At 47.2% G+C, this 25,813-nt stretch overlaps 1 protein-coding gene across 4 annotated transcripts in view; it reads left to right on the top strand.

The window, feature by feature from the left end:
* Positions 1-25,813, top strand: part of CUL4A (cullin 4A) — a 58,604-nt gene that overhangs the window by 6,528 nt on the left and 26,263 nt on the right. For 2 of the 4 annotated variants that reach the window (XM_033177164.1, XM_033177165.1), the window contains exons 3-10: positions 2,845-2,948; positions 11,906-11,975; positions 13,060-13,133; positions 16,461-16,623; positions 17,157-17,246; positions 18,318-18,400; positions 20,082-20,149; positions 23,695-23,813. In XM_033177164.1, the coding sequence (XP_033033055.1) occupies positions 2,845-2,948; positions 11,906-11,975; positions 13,060-13,133; positions 16,461-16,623; positions 17,157-17,246; positions 18,318-18,400; positions 20,082-20,149; positions 23,695-23,813 (771 nt within the window). Of the gene's footprint in view, positions 1-2,844; positions 2,949-7,305; positions 7,751-11,905; positions 11,976-13,059; positions 13,134-13,255; positions 13,850-16,460; positions 16,624-17,156; positions 17,247-18,317; positions 18,401-20,081; positions 20,150-23,694; positions 23,814-25,813 lie in introns of those variants that run through there. The other 2 variants (XM_033177166.1, XM_033177167.1) reach the window with 2 other exon arrangements.

Here is a 25,813-nt window from a genome sequence, read left to right as displayed (position 1 = left end):
TTGACATTCACACACGTGTCTGTTGAGCTAATACAGACAATCATTTGACAAACCTGCTGGTTAGGAAGTAGCTGTGATGTGAGGAGAGACAGTGCTGGGTGAAGATATACATCAAGTTTCCTCACATGGCTGTTTATACGAGGAAAGCATCTTGATACTAGTAGGATAGAATGCAAATGATACTTCTGCACCTCCGATCATTGGATTACATTCCTTTTCTCTGGGGTGAATCTTTAAAATACGAATGAGTGCACCAACATGAAGCACACAGTACCATCTGATTAGTTGCTTTATGCATCCAGAAAGGGTATTTCTAAATCTCAAAATATGATTGAGTGTCAAAAATCCATTTTAGGGAGGGGCAACTCCTATGTTGTGCTGCTTCTGTAACAGCACAAAAAAGTCTTCCAGTATATTCCTGCCAGCAAGGAGTTGGCAGGGCGGGGAGAAACAAAGGCTGTCGCCTTTGCAGTGATGAGTGCCTGTAATATGAAGCCGGGAGTCCTGACTCAGCACCTCCAGCAAACCTGAGTTACCCGGGGCTTGCTACTTATTTTGAGAGGTTCCTAAATTCTTAGTTTTGAAAACAAAGTGAATTGCAATATGACTCATATGAATAGTAAATATGCACCAAATAGGACACGTAGGAGGCAGAGTAGGTTATAAAATATTCAGTCATTTGCCACAACTAGGAAGAGATGGTTTTAAGGATATGGGTTCTTGGTTTAGGAATTAAAACATCCAGAAAATGGTCATAAGTTACTGTTTTATGAAGAATATGCACCACTAAGCTTATCTTGATTTTTGCTGAAGAAAATACATTTTCTTCATGTGTTACATAAAAAACTTACTTTGTAATAGGTTTGTGGGATTCACTAATGTTTAACTACTGGAGCAAAACCTTTGTCGTAAAGTTCTCTTGGTTGTTTGAGGAGACAAAAGGGTGGCAGACCTTTGACCAAAATATGAAGACATGGCAGTCAAAGGGACGGAATTGAAGAGTTTGAGAAAGGAGTTGAAGTAAATACAGAATGTGGGTAGGAATTCCCTATTTCTATAGTAAGACAAAATATAGGGGAAAGTTTGTATTTCTTTGTTATTATGCTGATAATCAGCTTGCTAGAAAACAGGATTATAATTATTAAAAAAAGATTATAATTATTCCGCATCCTCTTTTGGTCTTTATAAATATGCATGTATTTTATATGGTAGTAGTTACTATATTTTGGTTGACACGTAGCAGCTCTCCTATATTTAGTATTGGAATTATTAATACTTGTAAGTATTAGTAAAATGAATAGCTCTATAACTTTAATTTACCTTTTTTTCTAGGGGACTATTGTATCCGAATTAAATTCAGATTATTTAAAGTGTTTTTATTCTGTTTTTGAACCCCACATTGGTTCAAAACTTGTTAGAAAAACTACATTTCTGTTTATAATATTTCATATTTGAATTGAATGAGTTTAAGTTTTTGTACATAAGACTGGAAAGGAATTTTTTTTTTTTTTTTTTTTTTGAGACAGAGTCTTGCTCTGTCACCCAAGATGGAGTGCAGTGTCGCAATCTTGACTCACTGCAATCTCCGCCTCCTGGGTTCAAGCGATTCTCCTGCCTCAGCCTCCTGAGTAGCTGGGATTACAGGTGTGCATCACCACACCTGGCTAATTTTTGTATTTTTAGTAGAGACAGAGTTTCACCATGTTGGTCAGGCTGGTCTCTAACTCCTGACCTCATGAGTCACTGTGCCTGGCTAGGAAGTTTTATTAGAGCTGGTAAGAATGTACAAGCATTGTTTCTTTGAGGTGGGTAAAAATATTGTGAGAAAAATTTTTCTGCCTCAAAACATGGTGTCAGCTGGGTGCGGTGGCTCACGCCCGTAATCCCAGCTCTGGGGGGAGCCAAGAGGGGCAAATCACCTGAGGTCAGGCATTTGGGACCAGCCTGGCCAACATGGCGAAACCCCTCCTCTACTGAAAATACAAAAATTACCTGGGTGTGGTGGCGTGCACGTATAATCCCAGGTACTTGGGAGGCTGAGGCAGGAGAATCGCTTGAACCCAGGAGGTTGAGGTTGCAGTGAGCCAAGATCCTGCCATTGCACTCCAGTCTGGGTGACAGAACAAGACTCCAACTCAAAACAAAAAAGATTTCTTATTTTACTAGGGTTGTTCATAGAAAAAAAAAAAGTTTCTTAAGAAAAAAACTGAAGTGAATTACACATCTATCCTACAGAAAAATAAACAGGAAACAATGTAGTCTGGCCTGTGTCACCCAGAAAAGGCTCAGGTTGGACCGAATCACTGCCCTGGGGAGCGTGAGGGGAACTGGAGCCCCAGCCTGTTGTTCCCCTTCCTGATGGGAAGGTGGTCACTGAGGGAAAAGGTTTTCTTGGTTCTCTAGCCCTGATTTCACTTTGTAATCATCAAGGTGAATGTAAACATACACACACTGCATTGACCCCCACCTCAGACTGAGGAATCGGAGCACCCAGAAACAAGCCTGTGAGGATGAAACCTGTGGAGGAGTCCCCAGTGACTGGGCGCTGTAGACGCTCAGGAGTGGCGCGGGCCAGCCGCCTGGGAGCCGAGTCCAGCAGGTGCAACGTGCCCACATTAACTGTTGTTACCTACCCCCATGCCGACTGTGACTGGACTGCAGTGTTCCAATGAGAAGTGCCCTAAACTTAGCCATAATAAATAATTTATTTGTAGATTCCCAAAGTACTGGGGTAGGGTATGGGGTGCCTTTTTGTTATGATTACAGCTATATTAACAACAGGGTTTTTTTGTGAACCAATCTGTTGTTCATACTGAAGAATTGATGTACCCCTTTTGTTCGCAGGCTGTGGAAAATCTCTGTTCTCACAAAGTCTCCCCAATGCTGTACAAGCAACTACGTCAGGCCTGTGAAGACCACGTCCAGGCACAGATCCTTCCGTTTAGAGAATATCCTTTTTTTGGTTCATAAAGTTTCTATTCATGAAGTCTTTCAAAACTGAACATTATTATGATAAAGAACTAATGAGTGTCCTTAATATTGAAGCAATAGCTTTTAAAGTTCTCTTTTATTTTGTGACTCAGAATGATAGGTTTTTAAGCGAAATTTACCTTCAATTGTTTGCTGATCTGAATTAAGGGGAAACCACGTTCACTTACTGGGTATGGTTGAGTGTTTAGGAAACGTTCTGAAAAGCGTCTTAAAGTTCGAGTATCCTTTATTCTAATAAACACCGTCTGCACTGGGTTTCTGTGATAGGCAGCAAAGTCCCATCTACTTGACGACGTACGGAGACACCCGCTTATCAGCTCACAGCTTTGTCTGTCAGGAGGCCAGGCAGGATTTGGTGGATTCTGTGCTCAGTTCATGGACAAAGTCAAGGTGTCAGCCAGGCTGCGGCCTCACCTGAGGTCTTTGCTAGCACAGGCAGGCAGTCGGCGGAAGGCAGTTCCTGTGGTTGTGGGACTGAGGGCCCTGGGGTCTTCTGTCCTGTGTTGCTCGGTGTCACTCTCAGCTCCACATGCACAAGTCCTTGCCTGACTCTTTTCTGCTTCTAGACCAGCAGGAGAATCTGCCTGTCTGACCTGCTGAGATGGGGCCTTATGTGATGTAACCTGTGACCCAGTCAGAGAATGGTGACCTTCGTATTCACAGGCTCCTTCACAGTGCGTGTGAGGCATCCTCCACGTGGGGACAGGCAAGAGCATCTCAGAATTCTGCTACCACACCAGCTGTGACTCAGACCTCTACAGGGGAGTTTCTGGGCTCCTTGGCATCCTATAGAAAATTCTTTAATCTGGACTCAATCTCATTCCCCAACCTCCTCCCATTACTGTAGCTATCCATGTGTCTCATTGGGTAGAAGTTAGAAAGTAGAGTTTGTAATTGCAGAAAATCTACTTGTGGCTGTGCTTTTCTCGGCCTCTGTTTCTTCATATGTAAAATTAGGTGGTTTGTGTTTGCTTACTTCTAAGTGTTCTTCTAATTCAGGGAGACTTCTGCTCCCTTGTCTCCCTGCTCTGAGGAAACTAAACCGTTCTGAGTTCATTGGAAGGAGCCTCAGGGAAGCTGCAGCAGTTGGTGTTGCTGAAGCGGAAGCACTGACAGGGAAGCTGAAATGCAGGGTGAGAGGTCTCTGTTTAGACAATCTCCACAGCACCCCCCACAGATGGTGAGTGAGGTCAGTTCAGCTCTGTCGTGCTGGCTTCTGTAAATACGCCCTGCAGTGTTTTCCAGCAAAGCCCTTTCCTAAAGATCATGAGGTTGTTCAAGAGATGAGTGACCACACACAACCTTTTGGAACCTGGCCAAAGTACACCTTATCTCAGGAGGCGCCTGTGAGGGCTCATGGAAGCAGGCCCCGCCCCAGTGCTACCGCTCAGCAGTGCACTTCCAGGAACCCGTGTTCCGGATGTTTCCATCCAAAAAGTGGCCTGACTCCTAGGCTTGGGGGAGGTCTTTAGCAGATGCCCAAGCCTTCTTCCAAAGACTTAGGCATTTGTGAGAGTCAGTAGGCAATCATTGTTCCTACTCTAGTTGCAGTCCCAATTTACTTGAAAACTACTATTTGATTACCTGATCAAATGATCCTTCTGCCAGTTACTCCTACTCTGTGGGTTGACTAATGTGCCATCAGTTCACTCACTGCACAAGCACTTGCTTTCTACCTGCTGCACCAGCACCACCAAATGGAAAGCGACCCCCATTCCTGATTTCTACCCTCCAAGAAGTCGCAGGCCTATGGGAGAGGCAGGGGAATTACTGTACTTCCCTGGCGTGGTGGCAAAACTATGATTACAAAAATTATCATTTGGTTCCTTAAAGGCGAAAGAAGAAAATGCTACCGTATTAAGTGCCCTTATTAGTCATGAGACATGTTGAGTTGAGAACTGTGCCAGCCAGGCCAGGAATAGTGGCATGTGAAGCAACTGGGGCAGAGCCTCCCAGAGGAGACCCTCCTGAAGGGTGGGGAGGACCCCCCCTCCTGTGGATGCGGCACCGGAAGGTGAGGGGTGCTCTGGAAACCCCGGGCAGCGGGGCACAGCTAGAACTCCAGAGAAGCCGTGGCCCTTAGGCTGTGCTGCTAAGTTGCACATTGAATTTGAATCTTTGTGGTTACTATCAAGGAGTTGAACTTCAGTCCGTGAGTATCCCAGAGTCCTCACAGGTTCTTTAAGCAAGAAACCAGAATTAGATTGTTCATGGAGGTCACTCTGGCAGAGTGATGAGATAAGTTTGCATATAGACCAGCACACCACAGCCTTTCATTGTGTCGGCACGTGTTGCCATGTGGTAGGTATAATGCCAGGCCCTAGGAAGATAATCTGAGCAGAATGGGATTCTGTCCCTTTGGTGCTTAAACCCAAATGGAGGTGGCAGAAGCATCAGGATAAGCATTGACGCAGTGCTGTGATAAGGGGTTTTTTTGTGTGTTGAGATGGAGTCTTGCTCTGTCACCCAGGCTGGAGAGCAGTGGCACGATCTCGGCTCACTGCACTTCCGCCTCCTGGGTTCAAGCCATTCTCCTGCTTCGGCCTCCCCAGTAGCTGGGATTACAGGCGCCCACCACCACGCCCAGCTAATTTTTGTATTTTCAGTAGAGACGGGGTTTCACCACGTTGGCCACGAACTCCTGACCTCGTGATCCGCCCGCCTCAGCCTCCCAAAGTGCTGGGATTACAGGTGTGAGCTACCGCGCCCGGCCTGTGATAAGGGTTTTCAACGGTTCAGATAAGCTCCTGGCACCTAAAGAAAGAGCAGCCAGCCCACCTGGGTAGGGGAGCATTGCAGGGGCGAAGTGATGTCTGGGCCATGTCCTAAAGGATGGATGAGGAAGTGGCAGGCACTGTGGGATGCCAAGGTGGCACAGGCTGGGGAGCAGCATGGGCAGCCCTGGCGCTAAGGAAGCTTACTGGGCAGAAGAGCCAGGTATGCTGCTGGATGTGGGAGAGTTGACCACTGACAGGATCCCTAGAGGGAAAAACGAGAGGAAGGTGGATGCTAAATTGTGGAGGAACCTTTGTTGAACCAAGAAGTGGTTCACACCACAGTGGTTTGACTGGGCAGCAAAACCACGGAGTGGGATGGCAGCATCCTGCCAGCAAACCTGTTACAGTTCAGAGGAAGAGGATCTGACTGCTGTGGAAGGATCAACCAGACACAGATTGAGGCAGGGAGGGGCTGTCTTGGTCATGTTGATTTGGAAGGAGGTGAGGAGTCACTCAGGTAGAGATGCCTGTAGTGCATTTGGGGCTGGAGACACAGATCCAGTGGATCCAGATACGGATGAGATGCCCAGGAAAAATGAGCAGAGTGGCCAGATGCAGTGGCTCACGCCTCTGATCTTAGCACTGCATTTTGGGAGGCCAAGGCAGGTGGGTCAGTTGAGCCCAAGAGCTCAAGAGCAGCCTCGACAACAATTAGTCGGATGTGTGGTTCACACCTGTGGTCCCAGCTACCCTGAAGGCTGAGGTGGGAGGATTGCTTGAGCCCAGGAGACCGAGGCTGCAGTGAACTGAGATTGCACCACTGCGCTCCAGCCTGAGCAACAGAGCAAGACCCCCAGCTCTAAAAAGAAAAAGAGCAGAGCCATCAGAGGAGGTGGCTGAGGGCTGGTGTCAAGGAGGTGAGAGGAGAGTCACCTTGTGGGAATCGAGGGGCGAGTTTAATATGGCAACCGGCTTAGTGACTGATAAGTAGAGTCTGAAGGGATGATGAGACCAGGAAGTGCCAGGTTCTGTGATGAAGGATTTTAGGCTACATTCGTACATTAACCTAGTAAAGGTGGGGTGAGTGTTTCTGTCCAACTCAGCACTGTGCATTGGGGACCAGGGACGGGCATGAATGGCATGGGTCCTGCTCTCGAAGAGCTTGTTTCTGCTGGAAGACAGTTCTGACCCAGCCCCGTCTCATATGGCGAAATGTTAATCTGATGGCAGATGCTCAGATACTGTGTGGCAGGGAGTATTCCAAGGTCTGCATATTCAGATTTCCTTTGCCTCTGGGATATTCCAGTACTTCAAGTAACTCTACTTTCTAAGATTTAAGTAACGTGTTGTTTTGAGACGGGAGTTTCGCTCTTAATTGCCCAGGCTGGAGTGCAATGACGCAATCTTGGCTCACCGCAACCTTCACTTCCTGGGTTCAAGCGATTCTCCTGCCTCAGCCTCCCGAGTAGCTGGGATTACAGGAATGTGCCACCACGCCCAGCTAATTTTGTATTTTCAGTAGAAATGGAGTTTCTCCATGTTGATCAGGCTGGTCTCGAACTCCCAATCTTGAGTTATCTGCTGGCCTCGGCCTCGGCCTCCCAAAGTGTTGGGATTACAGGCATGAGCCACCACGCCCGGCCAGATTTAAGTAATGTTATGTGCCAATTATATTTTGATTGTTTGCTGATATTAGATAATAGATGAAACCCATCAGATGCACAGGTAGAAAGAGGGCTTTTGTGGAATTGAGTCATTCACTACCATCTTCTTCGTTTACCATGTCCATTTTCTTGTCTCACGTGTTTGATAAATTCTGCACTTAGCTGTCCCTTTCAAAATAGATACCTGCCCTTGGTGACGTCCCTTCCGCAAAATAAAGGCCTTTTGTACCCACGGACTCATACACACTCTCAGCCAGAGGCAGCTGCTGCAAAACCCATACCACATGCTGCTGCAGGACCACGTGCCACCCAGCCAGGCTGCATGGGCACCAGGAGCTCTTCAAAAATGTCGGGCCAACTGTCCTCAGAATCTAATCGGTAGAGAACAGTAGATGAAACTCACATTTTCCTTACCCTGGTTCACCTTGACAGCATTGCCGCTCTGGTCAAGCCGCAGAACGCCAGGCAGCGGTGACCCCGTGGGAGCAGTGTGGTCAGCAGAAGGGAGGGGCACGGGAGTGAGCAGGGAGCCTTGGCTGTTGGGGAAGTTGCAAAGCTCCGGTTGCCTCTGAGCATGCCTTTATGATCCGCACTGGCGACAGCATGCTTTGTCTTTCCTTAGAAAGACTTTGTGCCTGTTCCCACTTGACCAGATACTGTGTACGGAGCACTTGCTGGCAGTAGGCCAAGCTCTGCACATTCATGAATCACTTTGTCTCGCAGCACTCTGAGCTGTAGGTACCTTTATTGGCCATATTTTCTAGATGAAGGGACGAAAGCCCAAGAGAACCCTGTTAGTGCTCGGCCAGATCAAAGGAGGCAAAACAGCACGCCTGCCTTCATGAGCTGTGTAGATGAATGAGGGCTGGCCTAGGGCTGTCCTCTGGTGGTCTGTCTGTGGGTAGAGGCAGCAGGTGGGCCTTGTTCCTGGAACTGCAGAAGCAGACAACCAAGCATAGAAAATGCATGTATCCCTCTTCTGCCCCAACAGAAGCATCGTCTTTTGCTTTCTTTTTCTTTTTCATTACAGATATGATAGGTAGGTTTTTCCTATGGTATAAGCATTTCTGCTGTTGGATGTTGTTTGCTCTTTGAAGACCTGCCTAACTCATCTCAGTAGGCTGTATAAATCCTTTAACGAAGATTGGCCCTTTTCTGTAATGAGAAAAAATATGGTTGCTGAAGAACCTATCTCGAGAATACACTATTGATAGACTCTCACTGTATCTATATGTCTCAAGTCCTAGAATCACTTGCACAGCATTGTGACTATTTGTTATATCCTAGAATCTGGAATTGATTTTGATGTTTAGAAGGCCAGAGCTTACTTAGTAAATGCCACACTGTGATTTTAGCTTTTGTACTTTTTTCTGTGGGAAATAACAAAAAAAATTTGATCGAGGATCTATATTGATTTTACAGAGCTATTCTAGAGAAAGTATTTCTCATTTAATGAACACTTTACGTTGGACTTTCCGTCTTAACAAGACACTGCCCCACGTGGAACTCTATCTTCACAACACCTGAGCTGCCCAGTGGTGTCAGATTGGCGTCAGTTTAACCCCATTAAGTTTAAAGGATCTGTGCACCCTCATCCAGAAACAAAGCTACGCCTTCGGCTGGCGAGACCTGCCTGCCAGCAGAGACTTGCGGGGAGGTCCAGGCCACAGCCCTCATTCAGCTGGAGTCAGAGCTGCAGGATGGCTGTTGGGGTTCCTTGAAGCCTGTCCAAATGTACTTGGGACAGATTTTTTGTTTGTTTTTTCCAGACTGTTTCTGCAGATTCCTAATATAATGAGCCATTACAATTTTGAACAATTTTAAAAGAGTACTTCCAGAGGAACCTGTTAACCATGCAACCATTCGGTCTTTGCTGTAACTGTCTATTTTTAATATTCTGGCAGTGCTCTCTGAGAATTCAGCAAAGCCTCAAGAGAAAATAGAGTAAGCTGTCTTAGGCCCCTGGAGCTGTGGTCACAGCACTTCCTGGTGTGACAAGGATTCAGACCCCCCGGGAGCCTCTTGGCTGTCCTCAGCACCGTCTGTTCCTCCTCAGGCTCTGCCTGGCACCCTACCCTCCCTGGCACTCTTTCCTCGTCAGGCCACTCTTTGCCACCCTGAGACTCCAGCTCCTGTCTGATTTGTGCACCCTACTTGCCTGATGTGTTTTTCCTCCTCTCTGTGTGAGGATGTTGTCAGCGCCTCACGTCGACTCTGAGTGTGTAGTGTCTCGCTGCATGGCAGAAACAGACCTAGAGAAGTCCTTTGGCTTGGCCGGTATCGTGTTGCTGACAGGTGGTGGGTCAAGAGTTAAACGTAGGAAGTCCATGTTCTGTCCACTTTGACAAGCCGTTTTGTTAATCTGTACAACGGAACAATGCCTGCACCACGAGGTTTAGGAGGTTTTCAGTGAGAGTGGACATGAACAGTGTTTCGTAAACAATAAAGCAGTTTGTAGTCATTTCTGATTCTCAGCTTTGCATGACCCTGAGGGATGCCAGGCCACTTGCTCTAGGAGCCCATATTCTACTACTTTTTGGGCCTTTTCCTAAAAATGTACATTCTAAGAGTCAAGGTAGGCCCGGCGTGGTGGCTCACGCCTGTAATCCCAGCACTTTGGGAGGCCAAGGCGGGCGGATCATGAGGTCAGGAGATTGAGACCATCCTGGCTAACACAGTGAAACCCTGACTCTACTAAAAAGTAGAAAAAGTTAGCCAGGCGTGGTGGCGGGCACCTGTAGTCCCAGCTACTTGGGAGGCTGAGGCAGGAGAATGGCATGAACCTGGGAAGCGGAACTTGCAGTGAGCCAAGATCATGCCACTGCACTCCAGCCTGGGTGACAGAGCGAGACTCCATCTCAAAAAAAAAAAGAGTCAGGGTAACAGTGTTCCTAATTTGATGCATGGATGAGAGTTCGTGTCAGTTTTCATCAAGGCCGAAAGTTAAACCTGAGCCATTTTCCTGTCCGGCCGCACTTTGCGACAGGCTGGGCACACTGACTCACACCTATAATCCTGGCACTTTGGGAGACTGAGACAGGAGGATTACTTAAGACCACGCTTTCAAGACCAGCCTAGGAATATAGTGAGGTGCCGTCTCTTTTAATTTTTAAAAAATAGTCCTTGTGGGCCGGGCGCAGTGGCTCAAGCCTGTAATCCCAGCACTTTGGGAGGCCAAGACGGGCGGATCACAAGGTCAGGAGATCGAGACCATCCTGGCTAACACAGAGAAACCCTGTCTCTGCTAAAAAATACAAAAAAAACTAGCCGGGCGAGGTGGCGGGCGCCTGTGGTCCCAGCTACTCGGGAGGCTGAGGCAGGAGAATGGCCTAAACCCGGGAGGCGGAGCTTGCAGTGAGCTGAGATCCGGCCACTGCACTCCAGCCTGGGCCACAGAGCAAGACTCCGTCTCAAAAAAAAAAATAGCCCTTGTGGCTGACTCTTACCATGCCAGTCCCCATCTCCAGGAGCCCCCCGTGGGAATATATTCAGTGGCTGCCTTTTGTGAAGTGGGGCCTTTTGTCCGGCCACCTAGCCCCAGGGCACTCGTGGCCTGGGTGTGTTTCTGCCAGCAGGGACTTGAAAGTGTCTGGCAGTGAAGGAAGCAGAGAATGAAGGGAGGCTGGAAAGGGAGCGGGGAACAGCCAGAGGCAAATGGGGCCATGGGAAGAGAAGGCGGTGCCGGCAGGCTGAGTGCACATCGGTGATGAGATACGGAGATCCGTGATTGAACTTCTGGTGTGTCTTAGCCCACTGGGGCCGCTGTGACGAAACACTGTCGACTGGCTCATCAGCAGCAGCAGTCTGTTGCTCACAGCTCTGGAGGCTGGAGGCCCAGGGTCGAGGCACTGGCGGATTCCATGTCTGGTGGGGCCCTGCTTCCTGGTTGACAGCCAGCACCTTCCCACTGCACTCTTGTGCGGTGGAAGAGGCAGGGGAACTCTCTGGGGTCTCCTTCGTAACCCCATTTTTGAGGTTTGTCCACTCTGGTGACCTTATCACCTCCCAGAGGCCCTGCCTCCTAACACCATTACCGTGGAGTTGGAGTTTCGGCCTGTGAATTTTGGGGGACATGAACATTCAAGACTAATATTCTTTCAGTATTCCGATTACTAAATGATGTGTAGTATTCAGTGGAGAAAGCAGCTGAAATTAAGGGGTTAAAATTGTAATAATGGCCGGGTGCGGTGGCTCATGCCTGTAATCCCAGCAGTGTGGGAGGCTGAGGCCAGTGGATCACAAGGTCAGGAGTTCAAGATCAGCCTGACCAACATGGTGAAATCCTGTCTCTACTAAAAATACACAAAATTAGCTGGGCTTGGTGGCGCACGCCTATAATCCCAGCTACTCGGGAGGCTGAGGCAGGAGAATCGTTTGAACCTAGGAGGCAGAGGCTGCACTGCAGTGAGCTGAGATCGCGCCAGTGCACTCCAGCCTGGGCGACAGAGCGAGACTCCATCTCAAAAAAAGAAAAAAAAATTGTAATAATTAAATTGGCCAGCGTTTTTAAAGTTTTCCTTAGCAGGTCTGTACAGACTCACTAGATAGTGTTTTATTTTTAAAGAAGATTAACACATGCTGGCAGGACCACTGCAGACAAATGGTAAGAAAACATGACCTCGCCCATCTTCCCTCGCACACATGATTGAGAGCTGAGACGCAGAAGTTCTGTCGAGGATTCTGTCTGTGTTCAGTGCTGTAGGTGAACAGCACAATGAGAAAAGCAGGGAAGGTGAACTCCTCAGCTCTTGTGGGAGGGCACTGCTGACCGTCTTGGCCTTCAGGTCCACAGTCAGAGTCTGCAGTGGTGACAGGATTCTTAAATGCCTGAGTGGGTCTCTAAATGTGTCTTTAAACACAACTTACTCTGGAAAATCAAGCCTGAATCCCAGGTCTGGACTGGAACTGCACAACCAGCGTCTTAGGCTTTGTAGATGTCTTGGCTTTGACTTCACTTCATGTGTACATTTTTGGTGTGACCTGGCTGTTAATTACTTAAGTGAGAGAAAAGACCGTATTAATAGCTTTCCTAAATAGGTTGAAATCTTTCGTTTTCTAAATGAGACAAGTAGGAGACGATGGGTGTGTTTGTTTTCTGGGCCCCGTGCCTGGCAGCTGCTAGAGCCCGCTGAGTGTCTTTGGGAAGGTTTTAGTGAGATGTGTCCACACGTCTCCCCAGCCAGGTGGTGGGCTCGGTGGTAGGAGCACAGGACAGGACCGGGGCATCATCCTGCGTCCCCTCACTCTGCTCGTAATGCAGAGTCAGAGACACACGTCCAAGAGCCTCATCATGTGACAGGAACTCAGGTTTTAAAAGCTTAGTGCATCTCCCTAATCAAGTAAGATGTATCACGTCAGTCAAAAAATGACCAAATTTAAAAGATATCCTTTAGGCTTTGCCTGAACACAGGATCTCTTAAAAAAAAAAAAACAGATACCGTTTCAGGCTAAGTGCGTTACAATTCCTACAATCAGATTTATGATATTAAAGAGATGGAAGTCACATACCAAGGGAACACAATTAAATTTAGAAAAAAAATCAAACATGAGGACTGTGGTGGACAGCATCTTTCCATCAGGAAACAGTTGTTGGATTTGAGACAGCTAACATGGAGTCCAAAAGGCCTGATCTTGAATATTCTGCTAGTAGAATTTGTGAGTAAATCGTTCTTCTTTCTGCTGGTCAGATCATGATTAGAAGCATCTTCCTGTTCTTGGACCGCACCTATGTGCTGCAGAACTCCACGCTGCCCTCCATCTGGTGAGTGTCCTCACAGGGCAGAGCTGCGTCTCCGCTGTGGCTGATGCCTTCCGTCCCATTTGTGTCTTCGGCACGCTAAGATGGTAAAGTGTGTGTGATTACTTGTGCCTTCCTTTCTTCAGCCAAAATCATTAATGTGAACGTAGGAGTCCAGGTGGGTCTTAGCCTTGAAACACCAGGTGCCTGGCCAGCAGCGAGGAGTGGAGCAGGAAGCTGGGGCAGGCGGAGACGTTGGTCATGAGGGTGGAGGCAGAGGGCCTTGGTTTCTCTCTGACAACTGGAGTTTGAGCCTGGAGCAGCTCTTTCCAGCCCTGCAGTCGAAACTCTGAGAGGCTGCCTGCTGCGCTGGCTCTCAGCCCTGAGGCTGCGTGGCCCCGTGGAGTGGCTTGGTCAGCCTCCTGGCCTCCTGAGCACATTGACAACACTCGTCATCCGTCATCTTTCGGGGACCGTATACACTAGGGGTTGTGGGCCCCTCCTCAGCAGCATTCACGGCCACTGACCCCTGCGTGTCGTCTGCTGACCCCCGTGTGTCCTGTGACCACTCCATGTGCTGAGTCCTGCCGCCTCCTGCAAGCCGACCTTGGACAAAAGCTGTGTCCGTCTCACCGTCCGATTTGTCTTGTTCTCCGTTCACTGTCCGATTTGTCTTGTTCTCTGTTAATGGCGTGTTTCATTCTTCTCACGTTCAAACATAAAAGTGATGTTGTGCCTTCTCATGACCTTTAAACCCAAGTTCTTTAAAATGTGCCTGCTTTTCCTGCCCCCACCCACTGGGCACACTGACCCAGGGCAGTGTGATTTCTGCCTTCCACACGTAGACATTGCTCTTGTCTGAGATGTCAGTGACCTACAAGTTACCAAATCCAGCAAGCATTTTTTGTCCTTATTTTTTACAATATCTGTGCAATTTTGGACACCCTGTCCTTGTTGAAGCTCCCTTAATGCCATTTGCCCCTCTGACTTCCTGGTGGAACCCCCACACATCTCCTAGCAGACATCCATGTAGTCTATGAGAAGGCAGACGCTGACAGAAAGGACAGCCTGTGTTCCGGGAAACAATGGAGATAATAAAAGGGATCATAGTAGCTTATTTAGCGTTTACTCTGTGCAAGGGACTGTTTCCTACTAATGTATTTAATCCCTAGAACAGCTCTATGGCATGGCCTTTGTAACTCCTATTTTATACAAAATAAGGCACATAAGTTGAAATAACTTGCACTACCTGGGTTGCCCGGCCCATAGTCTAAATGCTTTTCAAAAATTATTATTATTATTTTTAGAGACAGGGTCTCACTCTGTTACCCAGGCTGGAGTGCAGTGGTGCAGTCATAACTCACTGTAGCCTCAAACTCCTGGGCTCAAGTGATCCTCCTGCCTTGGCCTCCCCTGTAGCTGGGACTATAGGCACGCACCACCACATCCAACTAACTTCTAAAAATTTTTTTGTAGAGCCAGGATCTTGCTATGTTGCCCAGGCTGGTCTCAAACCCCTGGCCTCAAGCAATCCTCCCACCTCAGCCTCCCAAAGTACTGGAATTACTTGTGTGAACCACCATGCCCAACACTAAACTCTTAATTTGTAAACATAGTTTATACCATGACTGTCATACAAACTACAAACATTGTTTATAGAATAGAATCGATACCACCTCCAGTCTACCACAAGAGGCTAAAAACCCGAATGGGAGCATCAGTACAACAAGAATCCTGGTTGAGGTGTGTGTGGGCAATGCGTGGTGAGGACACACTTTGTCCATCTCTGGGATGGGGAGGAGGGCTGAGGGTCAGCCTTGGCCTGGGCTTTGGAGAATGAGCAAGGGTGGTCAGGCAGCTAAGAAAGAAAGAGTAGAAGGAAGGAAGCAGTAAGTTCAAAGCCGAGTGTCTCCTGCCAGTGGTGGCTAGGACAGCAGCATGACCAGAATAAGCCCGTGTGAGGACTGGGCGGGTGGGGAGGGTGGAGCTGATGAGGGCCCGGAAGGGTTTTCAGCTGAGGTGGTTGTTTTGAAGAGAAGATCCCTGTGGCAGGGTAGAGAGTCACAGAAGTGGAGACCTAAGCCTTTCTAAGCACTGGCTACCTGCCTGGCACTGCCCCAAGGGCTTCCCAGGCAGGAGCTAATAGCATTTGATCCCCATTTTACAATTAAGGAAGGAAAGGCACAGAGACATTAAGCTCCTTGCCCAGGGTCACACAGCTAGCAAATAGTAGGGCCAAGATTCAAACCCCGGCAGCTGCCTTGAGCCCACAAGTCTGGCCATTGCACCTTACTGCCCCAGCTGTGGTGAAGTGCACAGAAGACCTGGTGTGCAGCAGGCCTGGGAGCCACAGGATGCCTGTGGCGGTGTAGTGGGCAGTCAAGGGAGGTGCATGTCTCCACCACTGAGGTGATTCCTAGGGCCCTCTGCACACCTCTGTGGCACCCACCACTGCGGCTGCTGCCACCACTGCCACCATAATTAATATTAATATTACTGCCACCACCAACACCCACCTACCACTGTTTCTACTGCCACCACTATCCGCCCACCATTACTGCTGCTGTCACCGCCACCACCGCTATTACTACTGCCACCACCACCTGCCCACCACTGTATTACTGCTGCTGCCACCACCAGCACCACTCCTGCCCTGAGGTGCCAATTCAGGATTTCTGGCTAGAGCCCAACATCTATATATTTGGCCCCTCCTTAATGGAGTACTTGGCCACTGGGGGCAGCAGGAGTGTTGAAGCAAAGCACAGAACCCCCAACGTGGGTTTTGTGGACAGTCACTGGCAGCTGAAACATCTTCATAACATTCCTCAGGCCGTGAGCTGAGGACTGCGATGAACTCTGAAAGCCGTGTCACCTTCTCTTCTTGGGAAAACAGCAAACATTTGGTAGGAGAGCTCCCAGGGCTTGGAGAATGGAAGCTGCTGGGAACGTGCTCCGCAGAGGACATTGGGAAGAGAGTGTACCCTGAGGGCTGTGGCAGATGGTGGCGGGCAGGGCAGGTGAGGCAGGCAGGGTCGTGGTGCCCGACTGAGCATCTCCGGTCACTCACCAGGAAGGTGGCAAGAACCCCGGGCTTCCGCCAGCAGATTGCGTGATACCAATTTTGTTGTCAGTGGCATGCTTGGCCTAGCAGTATCTCCAGGGACATGGAGCAGACAAGGCATGCTAGACTGGCCGAAAAACAGAAGTTTTTAAAAGAAATTCTTGGCACCTAGATGTAGAGAATTAGCAACCTCACGTTTTTTGGATGATACTGAGTAGCATAGCTGGAGATAACACCCGTAACTTCTAAAAAGCGAAACTAACATGTATTGTTTCTTACTGTCTGTACAGGGATATGGGATTAGAACTGTTTAGAACCCATATTATTAGTGATAAAATGGTTCAAAGTAAAACCATTGATGGAATCCTGCTGCTGATCGAGCGTGAGAGGAGCGGCGAGGCCGTGGACCGGAGCCTGCTGCGGAGCCTGCTGGGCATGCTGTCCGACCTACAGGTGAGTGCTGCCTGTGCAGAAGGTACCCGGGTACCTGCCCAGCTACTTGCACCAGAATAAATGGTTGTACCAAAGATGTTAAACAATGAAATCATAAAAGCGTTTGTTGAAGATAGAAGAGTCTTTAAAAATCCCTAGGAGGGGAATGGCTCTCAAGCTAACACCACACCAGGTGCCACAAAAGGGAAGATGGATCAATTATCACTACATAAAATGCACCTTTTTCATGGAAAATATACCACAAACAGAGACAAAACCAGATGACATGCTCGGGGAAAAGGTTAGCAACCCATACAAAAGACAAAGGGCGAAGTTCTTTAGTGCAATATGACCCCAAGGCACCATAGGAAAAGAACAGAAGAGGGTCTGCCTGGCTTTTTTGGGAAGGACAGTACAGCTGGCCGGCTGGGTGGCCGCAGGCAGCTCCAAGTTCAGGTCCTGGCAGCCTGCCCCGTCAGAAACTGGGATTTGTTAGCCCTTGAAAAAGTAGTTTCCTTTACTGAAATTGGTCAATAACTCTGCTCATTTCTTAGGTGTATAAAGACTCATTTGAACTGAAATTTTTGGAAGAGACTAACTGCTTATATGCTGCTGAAGGCCAAAGGTTAATGCAGGAAAGAGAGGTGAGATGATGGGATGTTCCCGAATCGCCTGGCTTCGTTTCTGCAGATGAGCATCTGGGAGGACTTTCCTCGTGTTTGCCTTTTCACACACACGCAAATGTTTCATTGAAAATCTTCTGAAAGCCACAGTCTTTCCAGAATCCCCAGTAATGAGCTTCATTCTTAGTATACTAAGAATTTAGTTTATGTTAACTTAGAAACTATTGCACTCCCCCTACAAGTAAAAATCTGTCAGATCGTTTCTGAAATAAGTAAAATAACTCAAATTTAAGCAAAATGATAAAAACATACACCTTAAAAATGAAAAATAAATACAAATGATAAAATTTTTTATTTGTGTGAAGCTCTGCAAAAAATTTTCCCAAAAAAGCCATGTGAAAAAACATATAGTAGTAATAGGAACCCAAAAAACTTAACCACTTTTCCAGATACCAGAGCAAAATCATAAAGGAACCTGCCCCATAGACTGTCACCCAAATGTCACGTGCTACTGCCGAGAATTGGCCCTGGCCATTGGTTCCTTCATTCTGGCTTTGGAGAGGAAGTTTCATGTCAGATACTGAGCCCGGCTGCAGCTACCCCGGCAGAGCCTCAGGCCTCTCCTGCACTGTCTTGGGAAACATGGGTGTACTTTGAGGTCTCCTGCCACCATGTTGTTTGGTGTCCCCAGATGAACAGCTAGCTTGTTGACTTGCTTTTGCTGACCCATCTGTGGGGGGCAGGGTTGCCATTTAGCACCTCACCCTCCTACCAAGTGCCGCCCAGCTCCCTGTGGGCCCTGGGGATGGGAGGAGGGTGTGCACAGACCCCAAAACTTAGTGGTGAGCAGGGACGAAAGAGAAGTGCAGCCTGGGCCCTGTTCTAGGATGGATGTTAATCTCGGGATCCTTTCTCCATCTCCCCCCAACACACTTCCATCCTACCTCTCCCTCCCTCTTAATCTGTGTTAATATTTGCCTTGAATACATATTCTGCTTTTTTAAAAAATTACATATAAGGAAAATAAAATTTCAATCCCTTGGATAATGTCGACAGTCTTTTTGTTACTGATACGTTTGTTTTGTTTGGAAGGTTCCAGAATATCTTAACCATGTAAGTAAACGTTTAGAGGAAGAAGGAGACAGAGTGATCACTTACTTGGACCACGGCACACAGTAAGTACCGATCGCTTACCGAGCATTCATGTCTTGGCCGCGGCTGGAGGGTTCTCCTGGCTGGTTGTTGAAATAAAGGGTGTCTTTGTCAGTTCATTGAGTACTAAGAGTATTTTTGCACCTAGCATCTTTTACTTTGTTATTTGTCCTTATTTGGCATTTACAAATTACAGTTTTTACCTAGTGCCTTGTCATGAGTTATTGTCTAAAGGGAGTAAATCTTGCTGAGATACTTGGCATCTTTGAGTTTTGAGATGGGCTATTTATGTTAATGGAGTATCACTGAATATTAGGCTATTTTGATTGTGCACTCTGTTATACATTTTATATCGCTTTAATTTTACTTATGGTGCTGTCACACAATTTTCTCTTTTCTTCTAATGTTTTTTCCTGCAAACCTGAGGTTGATGAGTAGCTAGGGAGACAAAAAGGTTGAGATGATGTGAGTGTGCATGTCAGGCACAGAATGTCCGTGTGATGGGAGGCAAGAACGGGCAGAGGGGACAGCATGGGAGAGAAATGAAAATGATACGGTGTGCAGCCGGGCGCGGTGGCCCACGCCTGTAATCCCAGCGCTTTGGGAGGCTGAGGTGGGCGGATCACGAGGTCAGGAGATCGAGATCATCCTGGCTAACCCGGTGAAACCCCGTCTCTAGTAAAAATACAAAAAATTAGCCGGGCATGGTGGCAGGGGCCTGTCGTCCCAGCTACTCGGGAAGCTGAGGCAGGAGAATGGCGTGAATCCAGGAGGCGGAGCTTGCAGTGAGCCGAGATCGCACCACTGCACCCCAGCCTGGGCGACAGAGCGAGACTCCATCTCAAAAAAAAGAAAAAATGACACAGTGTGCAGAACTGGGCCCCAGTAGGGAATGATAAAATGTACAGATGTGCAGAACAGGGCTTGGTAGGACTCAGCAGAGGAAACGGGAAGGGAGATGAAAATGATACAGTGCAGAACTGGACTCAGCAAGGTAAGGAAAGGGGCAGGCCGGATGAAGGAAGGGGACAGGATTTTGACAGAATCCAGCATGAAACAGAGAGCGCGCAGGAGAGGAGATGTGGTCACTCAGACGTGTGGAGTTGGAGGAGGCTGTGGGAAATCCAAAATCTCGAGCCAGACAGGGTGGCTCAGGGGCCATGTTGTGCTTCCATCCAACGGGGAGCAGAAAAGCAGCCCCAAGGAGACCAGGAAGCAGCAGCCAGGGAAGTCCAGGGAGATAGTGGAGAGAGCGGTAGCCACAGCGAAGCCCCACTGCCGGGGTGTGCAGGTCACACACAACCTCCCTGAGCCCTTTCTGCTCGTGTGGGAAGCAGGAGGCGGAATGTCGGCTCCGCCCTTCTCCATAAGATGGTTGGTTAAAACGTTCTTTATAAACTAGAAATGAAAGCTTGGGAAGATGGCTAAAATTAGCAGTCCTTGGAATAAAGCAGAGGCATCCCTGCTTCCCTGGGCCTGCCCGTGGGCCTGTGTGTGCTGTTCAGGAGGGGGTTTTTCGAAAGTGCTTCCTTCAGAGTTATTAGCAACAGGAGTCGTCCATTTGCATGAGGAAATGCTTTTAACCTTCCGTTTCTGATTGCTTCTAGACTGCATCTGTCGTAGACAAACGCCCCCATCTTTTACAGAGAACCAGTGTCTTCTTTTAACTTTATTTCTAACGCTTATTCTCTTTGCCTTATGTAGGAAACCACTGATTGCTTGTGTGGAGAAACAGCTGTTAGGAGAACATTTAACAGCAATTCTGCAGAAAGGTAGATTTCCTAGCTCTTGTGCAAATTAAACTGAACAATTATCCTTAATTCATTAGGAAAGTAAAGGGAGCATTACAAATAGCTATGTTAGGATGTTTGTTATTTTCATAAGACCGTCATTAAACTTCTTTTCTAATGAACGTGTTAGCCATCCACAGGAGAAAAAAAATCAGAGAAAGAATGGAAGGCACCTAGGAGAACTACATTCACTGCTAAAGCCCCGGTGGTGGGAAGGCCCGGGGGCCTTCTGTACCACACACATGCTGAAACCTGGGTGCAGCAAGCCTGATGCAGCTCCCTGAGCAGACTCATTGCCTGTGTCCGGCCATTCTTCATGCACACTCAGATGTAGGGGACTCAGGGAGCTGTTCAGGCTGTTAGATTTTCGTGAAGCTTCCCTCACCTGTGGACTTTGTGCACCTTAGTGTCAGATGAACTATCGCCCAGGTGGTCTGCTTAAGCAGAGTACACTTTTCTCCTGATTTTCTGGAGAAGAGCATGTGTTCTGGTGCTGACTGGACGGCCTTAACGTCCACTTCTCCCCAGGCGCTGGCCACAGCAGGAAGATGCCTTCTAGCAGCCTGCACCTTTAAAATGGATGCTGATGTCTTCACCTCGATCTTTGTTTTATTGCTTTTATTTCTAGGCTTCAAAGTGTGCTAAATTCTGTGGAAATTATAATGAGCAGTCTAACCTTTATAACACTTTAGTACTTATTGTGACATTTCAGTGTTACTGTTTGAAACAATGTTACCTTCTAAAAGTCATTTTAAATGTATTTGGAAAATACAAGATTTTTTTCAAGCCATTGGAAACCTTAAAGTTTAATTTTTAGAAGGCCCTAAATGGTATTCAAATATATATTCTGCTTTGGGTTCTACATTGTCAGATAATGGCATTATGGCTAATGAGATACTTAAAACAAGTGCAGCCAGAACAAAAGCGAAAGGGAGGAGAATTAACATGATTGAGCATCTCCTGTTACAAACAGCTACAGTTGATGTAAATATCTTTTAAAACGATTCTGTGAAATCATTATCCCCTTTCTATAACTAAGAAAACCAGGGCTTAAAACAGGCAGATACTGGTGCCTGAAATCACATTGCTTGTAAGTTGAGAGTCGTGGGTCCAATCTGATGATGGTTTTTCTGCTTATTCCATATTGAAACCTCCACAGCTGGTGTAGTTTCACCTATCCACCTAAAAACAAATGCATTCGGAATTTGTGTCAGGTGTTTTTTTGAAAGGAGTCACTTTATGAGAAAAAAAGCCAGGCATGGTGGCCCATACCTGTGACATCAGCACTTTGGGAGGCCAAAGTATCACTTTGGCCCAGGAATTCAAGACCAGCCTGGGCAACAAAGAAAAACCCTGTCTCCACCAAAAAAATAAAATTAAAAAAATTTTTAAAGCCACATGTGGTGCATGCCTAGGGTACCAACTACTCAGCAGGCTGAGGTGGGAGGATCACTTTGGCCTAGGAGGTTGAGGCTACAAAACTACAAAAGCCTGGGCAACAGAGCGAGAGACCCTGTCTCAAAAAAAAAAAAAAAAAGCCTGGGTGAGAGTGCGAAAGTCCCTGTCTCAAAAAAAAAAAAAAGAAAAAAGTGTGAGTGACAGAGCGAGAGAGCCTGTCTCAAAAAAAAAAAAAAGAAAAAGAAAAGGCCGGGTGCGGTGGCTCACACCTGTAATCCCAGCACTTTGGGAGGCCGAGACGGGCGGATCACGAGGTCAGGAGATTGAGACCACAGTGAAACCCTGTCTCTACTAAAAATACAAAAATTAGCCGGGCGCAGTAGTGGGCGCCTGTAGTCCCAGCTACTTGGGAGGCTGAGGCAGGAAAATGGCATGAGCCCGGGAGGCGGAGCTTGCAGTGAACCCAGATCGCGCCACTGCACTCCAGCCCAGGCGACAGAGCAAGACTCCATCTCACAAAAAAAAAAAAAAAAAGATTTCAAGTAAATAGTAGAAATTTGCATAAATTATTCCAGTACATACTTTGTTGAGCAAAATTATTTAAAGAAAATGGTAAATTATATATGTAAAAGCTTACTCTAAATTGTATTAGAAGTATTTTAAAAATTAAAAAGTTACGTTTTTTGAATTCTTAAAATGTGTTTTAGTAAGATAAAGTACAAAAAGTTTGTGTCAGTAGATCAGAATGTAATTGAGAGAAATAAATGTTTGGAACTCTAGGTAAAGATTGTAATTATAGCCCCACTGTATGTTTGCACACATCTTTAAACCACCTCGTTTGTGTGGACATCGTGCCCATTGTGGGCAGAATCTGAGAGTTTGTGAATTGGATGACTGTTCACTGTTTTTTTTTTTGTTTTTTTTTTGAGACGGAGTCTTGCTCTGTCGCCCGGGCTGGAGTGCAGTGGCCGGATCTCGGCTCACTGCAAGCTCCGCCTCCCGGGTTTACGCCATTCTCCTGCCTCAGCCTCCCAAGTAGCTGGGACCACAGGCGCCCACCACCTCGCCCGGCTACTTTTTTGTATTTTTTAGTAGAGAGGGGGTTTCACCTTGTTAGCCAGGATGGTCTCGATCTCCTGACCTCGTGATCCGCCTGTCTCGGCCTCCCAAAGTGCTGGGATTACAGACTTGAGCCACCGTACCCAGCCAACTGTTCACTGTTTTATGCTCTAACCTGGCTGCCTCTCAGTGGTTACCATAAAGCAAGTATTTAGAAAATCTGTGAGAGTTTTTCTAATTGAGGTAGGGTTTTAGAAAACCCTTATAGCCGGGCGCGGTGGCTCAAGCCTGTAATCCCAGCACTTTGGGAGGCCGAGATGGATGGATCACGAGGTCAGGAGATCGAGACCATCCTGGCTAACACCGTGAAACCCCGTCTCTACTAAAAAATACAAAAAACTAGCCGGGCGAGGTGGCGGGGGCCTGTAGTCCCAGCTACTCGGGAGGCTGAGGCAGGAGAATGGCGTAAACCCGGGAGGCGGAGCTTACAGTGAGCCGAGATCCGGCCACTGCACTCCAGCCTGGGCGACAGAGCGAGACTCCGTCTCAAAAAAAAAAAAAAAAAAGAAAACCCTTATAAACATTAAAAATCTAAAACACTGAAAACTTTTTTAAATGCTGTGTTAAATACTTCAAAATATCTGATGAGATTTTTCTCTTATAGTTTAAGTGTGAATAAATTTAGTCCACTATAAACTAGATTTGATAGCTTGTCCTTTTACATTGTCTGGCTGATGGACTAAATTAGAAGTATATTGGGAACATGAACCTCCCAGGTTAAATAGTTGGTGTAAACTGGATTTTCTGACTTGCTAACTTTAGTGAAATAAGAGGGCTTCAGTGACATGAAGAAGTAAATAATACATCTTCCAACATACTCAGAAAAAATGAGGTTCACCTAATAGATATTTAACCAGATCAACCTGCTCATATACAGGCAGCTATGTGTAGACCCGCCCAGTTTCTAAGCGGTGTATTGGCGTTCTTACCGTGCACGCTGTATTCTAGTTGAGTTGTTGTTGTTAATGCTGTCCATGCTGTACTCTGCTGACGTGTACTGCACATCTCAGGGCTTGACCACTTACTGGATGAGAACAGAGTGCCGGACCTCGCGCAGATGTACCAGCTGTTCAGCCGGGTGAGGGGCGGGCAGCAGGCGCTGCTGCAGCACTGGAGCGAGTACATCAAGGTACTGGCGGGGTTTCGAGGCCACAGGCGCGGGCGTTCCCTGCAGGGAGCAGAGCCCCTCCTGAGAACGCCCAGTGCCCTGACAAAGGGAACTGGGCTGCTGGAGGGCCCGCTGGCATTTTCATCACAGATGATAGGTTGGATGGTAGTCTTCTGTCTGCTTCCCAATCACCAGTGTGAATTTGCTTTTTAAGATAACACCAGCAGTGATTAGCACCATCCAGGTAGAAAGTATAACTTAAAGATCAACAGTTTTGCTCTTCTTCATCAGCGTAAATATTGGTTTAATTCTAAATCACGATTTTTCTGAAAGTAATCATTTTTGTAAATCTGTTTGTCAGACAAGATCTCCTCATGCCCTTAGCTCAGTGAGAACTATTACATATTTGGCATATTAGGTTGCTTTATAGACCTTATTTCTTAACAGACCAAATTTAGGATTTGTTACTTAAACTTTCGCTTTCATGTTTCGAAAGCATTTCTTTGGCATCCCTGACAAGCCCAATCCAACCCATCATAGAGTGGCTTCTTGGGCAGTACCCTGAGTTTTCACATGTCCTGCCCAGGAGAACAGCCCCTCGGTGCTGACATAGGATCTCCCTGAAGACTAGGGGCTCTTGGCCCAGGGCACCACCCCACCAAGGGGACACTTACTGATGTGTGGAGACGTGTGTGGCTGTCTGAACAGAGAGGGCGCTGCCTGCTCTGCTGGGCAGCCCCGGGGTGTGCTGAATGCACAAGGCAGCCCTCACCACAGAGAATCGCCTGCCCAGAGTGCCAGTGTTGCCCAGCCCCAGAAACCTACCAAAGACCCTCTAGAATGAGAAGCCATTCTCCAGATGCCCCTCACAGAAACAGGAGAACTGAGGCAAACATCAGGGTCCCTTCACAGATAGCTCGTGTTTTCAGCATGTGCCAGTTGCCTAGCTTGAATTTTCCAGCTTAAATGGTGAGCATTTAGCAGAAGTCTGTGTTTTTGCTTGCTGGTGACTATTCTTAGATCCCAGAATGAAAAGATAAATAAAATTTCCAGAGAATTATGCTGAGAGAAAAAAAGAAAAAGAAAAAAGCCAATTGCAGATACTTAACGTGTTATTGCATAACATTCTGGAAATGACAAAAGTTGGAAATGGAGGACAGATGAAAAGTTACCGGGGTGTAGGGATGGAGCGGGGTGTGTGGTTATAAAAGGCCCCAGGAGGTAGCCCTCTGCAGGAACATGGGGTTTTGGCCGAGGTCTAGATGTGCACACCCAGATGAGTTACAAGTCAACTGGGCCATCTGAAAAAGACCTGGGGGGTTATCAGTGTCACTATCCCAGTTGAGATACTGTTCTGTAGTTTTGCAAACTTGCCATTGGAGGAAACTATGGAAAACAAAGATACTGGGATTGCTTTGCTATTTTTACTATTATGCAGATCTTTCATTGTCTCAATAAAGATTTCCATTAAATAAAAAAGATAAATGAAAGCTTACGTGCTGCTTTATGGAATAATCAGACCTCAAGTCATGTGTCAGTCCAGCTGTGCAAAGCCGGCACACAGCACCTCTCCCCACAAGGTCTCGTACAGCGATGTTGAATTGGAAGTTACAACTGAGTCACACTAAATTGGCCGTAAAACTACTGAAGATTTAGGTTTTTTGCCAGTGAGACAGTCTTCAGGGCTTCAGGTGATGGGAATATGTGCTAAAAAACTAGGAAAAGTTCACATTTGCAATTTCCCCTCTGGGTAATAAAACAGTGAGTGACCATCACCCCTGAGTGTCAGCAATAAGCAGTTATGCTATAACAGAAGAGTGGTTTCCATTCAACTCCACATGCCGTTATCAAAGTAAAGCTGGGCCTTGTAGTGTATGTGCATCATTGTAAAATGCAGTTAGCACAAAGGGTGAGGAGTAAGAGGTAAGTCCCTCCCACACCTGCTAGCCATACACCGCCGTGCCTCTCCAGGGGCGTCTGTGCCCTTTCTGTTGGCATCTTTGTTTTTTTTTAGACAGAGT

This window comes from Trachypithecus francoisi, unplaced genomic scaffold (assembly GCF_009764315.1).
Source record: "Trachypithecus francoisi isolate TF-2019V2 unplaced genomic scaffold, Tfra_2.0 Lachesis_group18, whole genome shotgun sequence".
Taxonomy (NCBI): domain Eukaryota; kingdom Metazoa; phylum Chordata; class Mammalia; order Primates; family Cercopithecidae; genus Trachypithecus; species Trachypithecus francoisi.
This window is presented reverse-complemented; position numbering and strand designations above follow the sequence as displayed.